The 13,101-nt window shown below is 36.7% G+C and overlaps 1 protein-coding gene across 4 annotated transcripts in view; it reads left to right on the top strand.

Moving 5' to 3' along the window:
• The window catches only part of LOC134227993 (TLD domain-containing protein 2), a 671,450-nt gene that overhangs the window by 421,959 nt on the left and 236,390 nt on the right, over positions 1-13,101 (top strand). Inside the window, exon 2 of one of the 4 annotated variants that reach the window (XM_062709738.1) lies at positions 8,409-8,946. The exons of the other annotated variants lie outside the window; for them this stretch is intronic. Within the exon in view, the coding sequence (XP_062565722.1) occupies positions 8,840-8,946 (107 nt within the window). The 5' untranslated portion in view covers positions 8,409-8,839. The remainder of the gene's footprint in view (positions 1-8,408; positions 8,947-13,101) is intronic. 4 annotated transcript variants of the gene reach the window in all.

Raw genomic sequence — 13,101 nt, 5'->3', positions numbered from 1 at the left:
CCAGCCCCTGTGAGCCCTGCCAGCTGGGCCCACTGGGCCCACCAGCTGAGCCCCACCTGTTCCCACCTGCCCAGCCCACCTGTTCCTGTTAGCTGTTCACCCTGACTGCCCCAGCTCCAGTCAGCTGGACCTGTTAGCTGTTCAGCTGTTCACTGTTCAGCTGTTCCACTCCCACTGTTCCTGCTGTTCTGAGCCCACTCCAGCTGTTCAGCCTCAGCCCCAGCTTTCCAGCTGTTAGCTTAGCTCCTGTTTAGCTAGCTGTTAGCAGCTGTTCCTTAGCTGTTAAGCTTAGCTCTTTTAGCTTAGCTCCCAGCTAGCTTAGCTTTAAGCAGCTTAGCTCCCAGCTTAACTCAGCTCAGCTCAGCTTGTTAGCTTTAGCTTTAGCTTAGCTTTAGCTTAGCTTTAGCTTAGCTTTAGCTTAGCTTTAGCTTAGCTTTAGCTTAGCTTTAGCTTAGCTTTAGCTTAGCTTTAGCTTAGCCTGATTTTTAACTTAGCCATCTATTTAGCATCTCCATAGTTATTTGTTGAAAGCTGTTCTATGCTTGCCATTGCATGAATATGTATCGTGGGTGGCAATTACGTACAATGGATGGAACCGAGAATATTTTACACATTATTTCACACTCATTATGGGAAGAAAAATCACAATTATGCCTTTAAATCCCACAAAAATCTCTTATCGAATTTCTCGCACAAAAATTTGAATGACATTTTAATTCTCGTTTTCTTAATTTAATTCCTTACACACTTTCGTCGCAATTCGAAAATAAGAAAATTTTAAAAATCTTTTCTAGATTTTCTTTTCTTACAAAAGATCACCTGTCATTAGACGAGTTTATACAATCCCATTGGATTCCACCACTTAATTGTATCTTGACAGATACGTATTTCGACCTCAAAAGTAAGATACAATTAAGTGGTGGAATTCAATGGGATTGTATAAACTCGTCTTATGACAGGTGAAAACATTCCACTAAAAAGCTCAAAATAATTTTCTTATTACAAAAGATGTTTTGACCGGAATTCAGCTGCTGAACTCATGAATGTTTTTTGGAATGTCCCCAAAAGTTTTTCCCAAAAAATAAATTGTATCTCTACACATGTTCGTGACAAGATTTTAAGAAATATGACCAGAGGTATGGCCAATAATAAACAAGGAATATATGGCTTTCAATATTAGTAGCTAAAGTAATAAAATAAATAGGAAACGTTCAAACTAACTTCTACTTGATATATTTCATCTAGTGCCTAATTTGGCCAACCCTGGAAAATACATATTTTTTCAAAATAATCAATCAGTTGAAAGCAGCTTTGAGCCGTGAGAGATATATCTTTTGTAGGAACTAATAAAACCCTCGCGAATTGCTTTATTTTCGGAGTTATTTGCAAAATTGGCCAAATTAGGAACATGGCCAAAACCGGTACAGTTCCCCTATCTACTTTGTTTTGTAACGTTAGAGCTTGATGACACTTGGTTACTTAAATAACTTGGCTATAGTAGCAAAAAATAACTACAAAACACAAACATTTTTGAATCTTATGAACACGGGAAGGGGTCCAGCGGGTTCAGGTCAAAAGAAAGCTCTACCCCCTTTGAGAAAAGCCGGAGGTCATGCAAATCGGTCAGCGCATTACTGAGAACGAGGAGAGTGTTGTCCGGCCTTTTTGCCTTTCTCGTACAACTAAGTTGTACCGAAAGGCTATCATTTCACTCCGAAAACGAACTTTTTATAGAAGCCTCTGAGACCCATAGTATTATATACCAATCGACTCAGCTCGACGATCTGAGCACATGTCTGTCTGTCCGTGTGTATGTGTGTGTGTATGTGTGTGCACAAAAGCTATAAAAAACATTAGACAACTTTTCGTATAGTAATCCTTAACCGATTTTCTCGCAACAAGTTTCATTCGACAGGGGACAAAGCCTTGTTGATCACTATTGAATTTTACTACGATCGGTTATTGCGTTTCAAAGTTAAGAAGAAAATGGTACATCGGACCATATAAACCCCATATAAGGTTGGTGTCTTAACTAAATGCGAGAAAGGCACCACCAACGCTAGGTGGATTAATCTGGGTTTTAGAGTTAAGGATCAGGGAGAAACTATTGAGCATTGCGCATGATATTTCAAGTGGTTTAATGAAGAAAGAGCACTATTTTAGTACCTACGGGAATGATAGGTAAGGTACAGTGGAGGAAGTGGGTAACTGAACTATAAAATGCAACGACATGGTATTCGGCCATCATCTCCGATGGCTTCATATTCCTATTGCAACTTGGTCAACTTAATTGTTATATAAGCTTTCTCACTACTGTTTATAAAGCTTCTCAATTCCAACCATTTCACGAATATGCATCTTATGTGGCAAGCATAATAAATAAACTTTGCCCCTTCCTAAGGAAAAAACCATCTAGACTGGACCAAGAGTCTTACTCGTCGCTAACTGGATACCATAATTTTTTGTTTGGTTTAAGATAGAAAGGACAGTTTATGTTCTTCATAAAGTTCTAATATCGGAATCACGGGATCCACTTTTTAGGCTTTTTGCAACCATATAGGTTTTGACAATCAGCTTATAATTAACTCTTAACTATATGTTCTTTCAAAGTCATTGTTAGAGGGATGATGATTCGCTGAATAAATTCTATAACTTCAATCAAACGCTTTTTGGATTATTGACGAATTTCGCGCCAACTCGACCAGCGGTTGGCAGCACCATCTCAGAATCGAATGAAACTTGGTGGGCATAAAGATATGGTATTTCTAAGCCACTCTGCATACTTAGTTTTTCAAAAATTGTCAAGAGTAACATTTGATGAGGGCCTAATTTTTTTTTCATGGATTTTTTATAAATCGATATAACTCTAAAATGACAAGACCTACAAAAAAGTGTTGTATGGCGGATTGTCGTGAAATTCCCAGAAGTTTTTTGGAAAAATATCCAAAAAATAAAATACCGATTTCTACACTGAAAAAAATAGTTTTAAAAATTAAAATCGATATTACAAAAAAACCTCATCTCTGAAATCGATGAAATTTTTTCTGCAGATAGGTATTTTAATTATCTAACTTTTCTGGGAATAATGTTCTTGTGACATATTTAAAGAAAAAAAGTTTTTCTAACAAAAACTTTTTTCGTGTCCATATTGAGTGAAAATCAGTAGTGTATCAGCGTGTTTTATGCCTACAGCGCCAATTATAGGTTCAGCCGCCTATCATCAACCAACGACACATTTTGGATGTATAAAGAATTGTTTAGCAAGCAATTTAGCATAATCTAACATTATTAATGTGGACCAACATTTGGAAAAGGCGTATATTTTCCTAGATTGCTTATATCAATGTTACACACAAATGACCAGATTTACAAAATTGTGATGTTTGATGGACTATTGTAAATTTGTCTGAACTATGAAGTCTGAAACATAAAAGAGCGTTTCGTTCATCGAGAAAATAAATTATTGAATGTAAAGATTAAAATTGGTTTAGCAAAAATAAAAATTGGAGGTCGATTTTTTTTATCAGATAAACATTTTGATTCCAAACGATGAAGCTCGGTAGGTAATTTCATTAGGGGGATTTCCGGTAAACGCACATTTAAAGAATAATAAATTTTCCGCATTTTTTTAATTTTTTCTTCAATTTTATTTGTTTAATTTAATTTGTAAACTTAGTCGAACAATTCAAAGACTTTTGGGTCTTCATCTGAGTTGGAATATTTTTAGCCAGGATTTTATTATGAGCGATTGGTATAAAAGAATGAAGCTTTTGTGTGCCAATTATAGTTTTTGCTTTTTTGAAAAGTTCATCAAACTTTTGTTGAGTACCGTCGTCGGGGGTGACAATGGGTTAAATGGGGGTGAGAATGGGTCACTGTTTCAACTACTTAGAATGCTTGTAGAATGGATGTATCTGAGGACAAAAAGACAAAAATATAAGAGACCTTTTTAAACGATTTTGCTCTACGCCCTCCATGCTCGCGGTGAGAGCGATGACCCTGACCCATTCTCACCCCCAGACCCATTGCCACCCCCGATGGCGGTATTGCTCATTGGTGATATAACAGAAATGTAATATAGTGATATTTTTGTTTGATTGAAAACGTGCCCATTCGCCCATTCGTTCAACTCCCGAGGAGTCTTGATAGTATTTCCATAATCTTTGGCAAGAGTTGCTCGTTTTACCATTCGTTTGAAAGTGCCACCAATAGCTTCGCAAGGGCCTTTTCCGTGCGATGTTGTAAAAAAGTGCCATTCTGCTTCTAAGCCATGTTTTAAATTTAAATTACACAGACTTGCAAAGTTCCTTTTTCTTATAATGTGCTGCAGCTCACCCAGACACAAAAGTTATTTTTGGAAAATCGATCGACTGTTTCAAAAAGTCAATCAATTTTGAAATGAATAAGTGAACAGCTTTTATGTCATGGGTCATTACTTCTGATTAATAAAGCTAACGTTTTCTAATTAACCTTTTCTTTTAAAGTAAACTTCGAATGGATGTATTGTTGCCTGGGAATTGTTCCAACCTTGAGCAGCATTTTGGATAATGAATGGATAATTTTCAGATAAATCTAACAGTACAAGTGTATTGTTGTTTGCAAATAATGTCATAAGTTATAAGTTTATCAATTTTTTCAATAAAATACGATACAAAATCATCTCCAGGCTTTGTTTTTAAATTACACCGTTCAGTGGTTAGCCTTTGTTGAAAAACAACATCTTCTTTTCCACTATTACAATTAAATATCACTTCAATTTCGTTTCGGCAACATTGCCCGTTTCCAAAGTAATTATTTTTTTGTAATTGTTTTTAAGTTACTTCGAAACAAAAAGTCAAATAAAACATAAACCCTTTTCAAATGTTAGTCCACAATTATGTTAGATTATCCACAATTGCTTCCCAAACAAATTTTTATACGTCCAAAATGTGTCGTTGGTTGATGATAGGCTGCTGAACTTATAATTGACGCTGTAGACATAAAACACGCTGATAAATTTTCACTCAATATGGACAGGAAAAAAGTTTTTGTTAGAAAAACTTTTTTTCCTTAAATATGTCACAGGAACATTATTCCCAGAAAAGTTAATTAAAATACCTATCTGCAGAAAAAATTTCATCGATTTCAGAGATAAGGTTTTTTTGTAATATCGATTTTAATTTTTAAAACTAATTTTTTTCAGTGTAGAAATCGGTATTTTATTTTTTGGATATTTTTCCAAGTCATTTTAGAGTTATATCGATTTATAAAAAATCCATGAAGAAAATTAGGCCCTCATCAAATGTTACTCTTGACAATTTTTGAAAAACTAAGTATGCAGAGTGGCTTAGAAATACCATATCTTTATGCTCACCAAGTTTCATTCGATTCTGAGATGGTGCTGCCAGCCCCATAGAAGGGTTGGCGCGAAATTCGTCTATTACCTTATGGAAAATATACGAATGTCAATATATTCGCTTATTTATGGCAGATGATTTTCTTCTCACAAAAATTGAAATGCGATGATCTGGGTTGGAACCTTGGGCAGACCTACGCTTAAATACCTATATGGCAAGGTGACTCTTATGTTACTTGGTTTTAGTGGAACAATTATATAATCATGCCATGGCAGCTGTCATAAGGCCAGGGGCCAAAAAATAACTAAAATGAAAGCCTGAAAAATTAGAAAATTTCTACAAAAAAAGAAATGAGCAATAAAGAAATAAAGAAATTTTAATAATCGAGAACCCACGAGCAAGCAAACTCATTTGCGATTTTAATGGAAAATATCGCATTTGCGCTTCTATCCAAAATCGCATTTAGTATTTAGTTTCACTAACGAATTTCACTCGTTTGCCGAAAAGCAATTCGTTCATTTAAATCTAGCTGGATTCTCGTTCACATATCGGCCTTTTCTTCGGTTTCGATTACCGACTTCGGTACAAGGATTCGTTTATTGTATGTTTATTGTATGCCTCCGCAAAAAAAAAACTGTACGTTGTTAGATCCGTAACAATTAAGGTTCCCCCAAACACACGCGACGCGACGGTCGCAACGCGATTCTATCGCTTGGCGACTGCGATTATATCGTCGCTGGTATGGAAGGATAAATGGAACATTGCCTGCAGCGACCCAGCGATAGAGTCGCGGCGACTAGTTGTCGCCGTCGCGGCGATGAAATCGCTTAGGTCTGGGGGAGCCTTTATTGTGCTAAATCCTGCCGACCTTGTACATGCCAACATCTTGCAAAGTTCTTTACAGAAGTGTTTTTAAACCTGTCATCTACTGGTTGGGTGTGCTCTTCGTTTCCCGTCCTACAACCTGAAGTTGAACAGCAGATAAGAATGGCCTACACCGTGCGATAACCTTCTGTGCGTTTCAAAGAGGCTTGAGAGCGAACTAAACGCATTGATCCAGAAATCCATATTCGTGCATTATCTGCAATAGAATCTACACCATTTGGTCGAAAGACCAATGTCGGATGTCGTTTCGTCAAATAACATTTGGTCGAAAGGACATTACGTCGATAGAACATTGCAACATTTCTGAAGTATTAGGTGTAAGATAAAACTTTCTGAATCATCCACGGGGCTGATGTTTTGGTTGTGGTTTCGTTGTGCAGATGCAATCTCTTTTCGTCTGCTTGCCGTTTATTGAACTGTCACCGTGGAAAGCACCTATCTTTTTCCTTTCCGTGATTACCCTTCCGGGCTGTTAGTGCGTAATTTTGAATGTTGTCAATCCCGTGGAATCATCGGATTTGGTGCAAAATGTAACTATCTTTTCAAGTTCATTTTGTTTTGCGGCGTCTTCATTCCAAGCGGACTTTTCTGTACAAAAGAATATGAATGATAACATTGGTGACACAGCCTGTATGCCAACCACTTATCACAAACTGATAAAAATCCATTGTTGTTAACAAAACCCCAATGATGAACTAATGTTAGTTGAGTCACTTATATTCAGTTTCGTATTTTTTGTATTGTTTCGTTTGTTCTCTCAGCTCTATTGTTTTTGAAGGATTAGGAAAACCATATTTTTGGACAAAATCTTTTCTTATCGTCGACTTTAATTACAAGCCCGCCTTTCAAACAAATTAATTGATTTTTTGTGCATACATTGACAGTATCGTAATCCGTTAACAAATTGATCATTCTGGTGCCTAATTGTATCAACCTTTGAGGATACTTCTAGTTATTAGTTTATTCAATTGAGTCTTTGAAAACAAAGAAAAACGCTCAGGAAATTATAATTTTACAAAATTTAGGAACTTTGTTGAATATTATCGGCGACGTACTATTTTTTTCAATCAAACTTTGTTACATCTAGCTTTAAATTTTTCTCATCCTTGTCGAATATTCCTTTTTCAAAATGTGCACCTCTTTGATTTTGTTTGAAAAAAAATGTTCTCTCTTGTAACAAACTCACCCTATGCATGCTCCTGCTTGAAATCAATTTACTATCGATACATCATTGAGAATATAATTTTTATCAATATGTATTATTTAATTTGGCACAACTGATTAGCTTCAAACATGGACCATATTAATTGTGATTGATGATTTCATCCGAATAGTTATCTAACACATTGCAGTACGAAATTACGGTACCGGAAACCAAACCCTCAATTGTCTAGCCACTGAACCTGTTCCGATGCACTCGTGACTCTTGTTCAAACTTCGGGATGAAAATTTTGATACCCATTCTTATCTATCAATTCTTATCAACAGTCGATTGCAAACGCACCATTGACAAAGTGCCTTACACTGCGTTTTTCTTTTGTTCGGTAGCATCATCCAACCGTTACCTACTACAAATCGAACCCAGTTCGTCTATCGGTCAGTCACCAGGTCGGTGTTTTATGCATGGCTAGAGAAATTTGGGTCAAACGTACTTCTACCATTGAATATTCGCATTCGCAAACAAAAAAGAAATTCCGATTTTTTCATATTTTATTGTCAGTTCTATAACACGCTGAACGAGACACAGGATACCCTTTCCCAACTCAAATATAATCCGTACCCCTTTGAACTAAAAAAGGTTCGTAAAATTTTAAATTGACTCAGCGAGTCTATTTCGCCCCATTCTCCCCTGATACAGATATGGCATTCAATCACATTTGTCCGAATTCAATTTCAAGTTGATCGAAGAGGACGACACCATTTCTATGATACGAACTACACTCGGTCGACAGTCGCTTGGTTAGCATCGTGCAAGACGCGTCGCCGTAAATCAACGTTTCGCTGCAATTACTTAGACCCGTCACAATATCTCTTGCTAAGGCTAAAAGCCTACAAACGCCACCTCCTTAAGACTAGTCAACCAGAACCAACCGGAACGAAAACGAAGAAACGCATCGGAGAAACACAGGCTGCGGTGGTATGACGCGATCGGTATTCCGTTAATCCTAACAAAACAACTTCAAATAGGTAGACCAGACTTGATGTGGGATTTAAGCGCGACCTCGATAAAAGTGAGAATGGAAGTGACTGCGGCCGTTTGACTGTGCGCGAGTAGGTATCTGTGCTAGGGCTGACATCCAGTCGACCGACCAACGCCAACGAGGGGGGGCCAGGAAGAGTGCGAGAAGAAATTGGGCATTGTGTTCCACTTGATTGGGTCAGTGCGGCTGCTTATCAGTCGTGTGCTGGTTGCCTGCTGCGGGCGGCTGGTTGATGTGAATATATCGTAGTAGGAAAGAAGTCCGTCGCAGGGCTTAGTGCGAGGAAAGGTTGCGCAAAGTCGGTGAAAACAAATTTCGAAATAAGTGAAGGAAAAAAAAGTCTGAATGCTTGTTTATGGGTTTTGGGTCGGAAGTCAGTGTAAGTTAAGTGTTTTGTGAAGGTGGGTAAGGTGAACCATGGAAATGGATCAGCTGGAAGTGCACATGGAAGGTGTGACGGTGAATAAGCCGGAGAAGCAAAGGAAATTGAGGTCCCATTTGTCCAAGTTCAAAGAAAACTACTGGTGAGCAAGCATGGTTTGAAATAATTCATTTAGACGAAGAGTTTGGATTAAAATGTTTCGGTTCTCTATATCATAGCTTGATCGGCTGTGTCATGGTGCATTCATATTTTATATCGAGATGAGACATTACGACAGTGAGATAGAGAAATTAGCAAATCCCCTATTTGAATACAAAACATATTAATCAAAGTTATTTTCATTAAAGAAATTATCATTTACGTGCACAAATCTACAAACAATTGCTCATATCAAGCAATTGCAGTTTATTGACTTGTGAATTCATCCTAGACAGATTCCCGAGTAGAAGGTGATATATAAGTCATATCATTATTATGTTATACTAATTAGTTTACTACTTCTAATTAAAATTCGTTAACAAAATTGGTTAAAAACTTGGTGCAGGATGTTGTTGAAACATTTAACTTAATATAAAAAATTACATTAAAGAGATCAGTTAGCCCCGGGTTGAAAATCTTTTTAATAAAGAAAAAGATTACACTAGTTGAAGCAAAATCTTTCAAATTTTGTTACAACTTTATAACAAAAATAACATACATTGGTATGAATTTCAGAATGAAAATAACTAATTTGTATAAGAATCAGATACAAAACATATTGTTCACCGTACAGTGGTAAAATTTTACTGGGGTTGATAAGTCTCCAGATTGTGACCAACAATCAAAATTTTTATTTTTTCTTCGGCACAAAATTAGTTTTCAAGAACATAAAAGCAAACCAATTATAAATTTTGGGCAAATTTTTCAAATTATATCAACGTTGCGATGTTTATATGACTTTTTGACAATTTAGGCAGAAAATCTCTATATATAAAAATGAGTTTACATTTCCTTCGAGGCAATGTAACTCACGAACGGATGGACCGATTTGCAAAACTTCCTCACCAATCGAATCGTCTTAGGCTCTGCTGTGTTTATATAAATGAAAGGACGAAAAAATCCACCGGGAAAGTTGAAAATTATCAAAATGAAAAGTTTTCATTAGTTCGGAAGGAAGCCATAAAGCGAGAACTATAATCGATCTAGAGTACGACGATTCAATCAAATAAAGGTTTGATAATTTTGTCGAAAAATAAACAACCCGAACGAACAAGATCAGGACTTTGTAGGACAACGTCTGCCGGGTGGACTAGTAATACACAAAAATATGTTTCTCCCTCCCTTGGATTTTTTTGCTCAAAAATAATACATTTTGAGGTTGTTGCCCCTCAACAAATCCAAGGGTTTTTTTTATTTATTTTTTTCATTTTAATATTTATTTTCAATTATTCCCCTGTTTGTAGTTTTTGTTTAATATTTGTAACGGCCTTATTACGAATCATGGCTAATTAGATCAAAATTTAATCAAAATCTCTATATATTCTGGTGAAATTTGTCAGAAAAAAATTGCTTAGAATTCATGACAGCATTTCGAGGCAAATTATTGGAAGAATTCCGTGTTAAGTTCTTGGAAGGATTCAGAGGGGAATTTCGCGGACTTCGGGCAGGCAATTCTAGTGGAAATTCTCGGAAGACGTTTGGGGGGAATTTTTGAAAGAATTCCAGGGTGAATTTTTGAGAGAATTTATGGCAAAAAGAGAAGGGGATTCTTAGGAAAGTTTCGGAAGGATTTTTTGGAATATTTCGTGCTCGAATGTTTATGGGAACTCAGAGGGAAGGGAGAATTTCAGTGGGAATTCTTGGAAACATTTCGGAGGGAATTCTTGGAAGATTTTAGAGGAAATGAATTCCTGGGAGATTTTTTTAAAGCATGTGGGGAGGGGGTAATTTTCAGGAGAATTCCGGTGGGAATACTCGGAGACGAATTTTGAGTAGAATTCTTAAATGAATTTCGAGGGGAGTTTTCGGAAGAATTTCGAGAGGAATTCTTAAAAGAGTCCCGGAAGAACTTCGAAGGGGATTCTTGGAATAATTCCAAGGGGAATTCTTTGAATATTTTTGAGGGGAATTACTGAACGTATTCAGAGAGGAGTTCTTGGAAGGATTCCGAGAAGAATTTTTTAAATAATTCCGAAAATAGTTTTGGAAAGAATATCGAGAAGAATTTTTGAAAGAATTCCCAGATAAAATTCGGGATACTTTGGATGGGTATTTTCGAGAGAGATCCGATGAGAATACTCGGAGACGAATTTTGTGTAGAACTCTAAAAAGAATTTCGAGGGGAATTTTCGGAAGAATTTCGAAAGGGGATTCTTGGAATAGTTTAAGATGCATTATTGGAATAATTCCGAGGGGAATTTCTGAACGTATTCCGAGAGGAGTTCTTGGAATGATTCCGAGAAGAAGTTTTGAAGTAATTCCGAAGATAATTTTGGAAAGAATTCCGAAAAGAATACTTTGGTGTTTTTTGAGACAACTCTGGGGGCGTAGGGGATTTTTTTTGGATTCCGGTAGGATTTCCCGGAAGAATTTCCAAGGAATTCTTGGAAGGTTTTTAGGCGGAACTTTTTGGATAATTTACTGGTGGGAGATGTTGTTAAATTTGAGGAAAATTTTGGTGGAACTTTTTCAAAAATGTTGGTTAAAATTCCAGGAAGAATTTTTGGAATAATTCCGGATGGAATTCTTAGAAAAAATTTGATGGGAAAAGAAAATTTGAGGGTGAATTTCGGTAGGAATTTTCGTGAGAATTTTGAGTGGCTTTCTGGGAAGATATTCGGTGAGAAGTTTTGGATAAATTCCTGGAGGATTTGTTGGGGGAATACCGCTGAGATTTTTGAATTCATGACAGAGTACCGTGAGAAATTCTTGGGAGAATTCTGATAGACATTCTCGGAATAATTTCGGGGGATGTCTTGAAAGAATTCCGGGGAGAATTGACGGGAGAATTCGTGGCAGCAAGGAAGGGGGATTCGTGAGAGAGTTTAGGTGGGATTTCCTAAAGAAATCCTGGTGCAATTTTTGGGAAAACTGGAGGGGGGGCGGTATTTTTGGAGAATTATGGTAGGAATTTCGAATTATGACGAAATTCAAAGGGAATTTTTGGAAAAATTACGAGAGGATTTCTTGAAAGAATTCCTTGGAGAATTTTTGGTAGAATTCCTTGGAGAATTCTTGAAATAATTCCGGGGGAACCATCGGGAGAATTCAAAGGAGACATTTTCCGGAGAATTTCTATGAGGATTCTCGTAAAAAAAATCGGTTAAAATTATTGGAAGATTTTCAGAGAGAATTCTTGGCAGAATTCCTGGAATTTTCGTAAGAGGTAATTTTTAGGAGAATTCCGGTGGGAATACTCGGACGAATTTTGAGAGGAATTCTTGGAAGAATTCCGAGAGGAATCCTAGGAAGAATTCCGGGTTGATTTTTCGGAAAAATTCCGGAGTGGATTCTTGGAAAAATTTCGAGAGTAATTTTTGGGAGAATTCCTATGGAAATTTTTCTGGCATAATTAACAAGGTGATTTTTGAAAGAATTTTAGGGGCGTGGGGGATTTGTGGACGGATTTTTTTTTGTGAAATAGGAAGGGGGGGTGTTTATTTTTTGAAGAATTTCCTTGGGACTTCTCAGGAGAATCTCGGAGTAATTTTCGAAAATTTTTGAATTTTGAAGAATTTAAGAGGGATTTCTGGAAAAAAATTCAGAGGGAAGCCTTGAACAAATTTCTGGAGGATTTTTCGGGAGAATCCGTGGTAAGGGGTAGACGTTTATTTTTTTGGTGAATTCCGGTAAGATTTCTCGAAAGAATTTTGGCAAGAATTCTTGGGAGAATTTCGTGCTGAATTTTTGGGAGAATTCGTAGCAAGAAAGAAGGGGAATTGTCGAAGTGGGATTCATTTGAGAGTTTAGGAGGGATTTTTTAAAAAGAAATCCTGGTGAAATTTTTGGAAAAACTGGGGGGATAATTTTTGGAGAAATCTGGTAGGAATTAAAAGAAGATTTTCGTGTTGATTTCCTGAAAGAATTCCCGGGGAAATTTCGGAGGAATTCCGGGAAAACTTTTTTTACGAATTTAAAAGGGAATTTTTAGAAGAATTACGAGAGGAATTCTAGGAAGAATTCAAGGTGAGTGTTCAGAAGAATTCCCGGTTGATTTTTCGGAAGAATTCCGAAGTGGATTCTTGGAAAAATTTGGAGAGTAATTTTTGGGAGAATTTCTATGGGATTTTTTTGGGGATAATTCCTAAGGTGGTCCTTG

The sequence above is a fragment of the Armigeres subalbatus genome, chromosome 3, assembly GCF_024139115.2.
Source record: "Armigeres subalbatus isolate Guangzhou_Male chromosome 3, GZ_Asu_2, whole genome shotgun sequence".
Classification (NCBI taxonomy): Eukaryota; Metazoa; Arthropoda; class Insecta; order Diptera; family Culicidae; genus Armigeres; species Armigeres subalbatus.
This window is presented reverse-complemented; position numbering and strand designations above follow the sequence as displayed.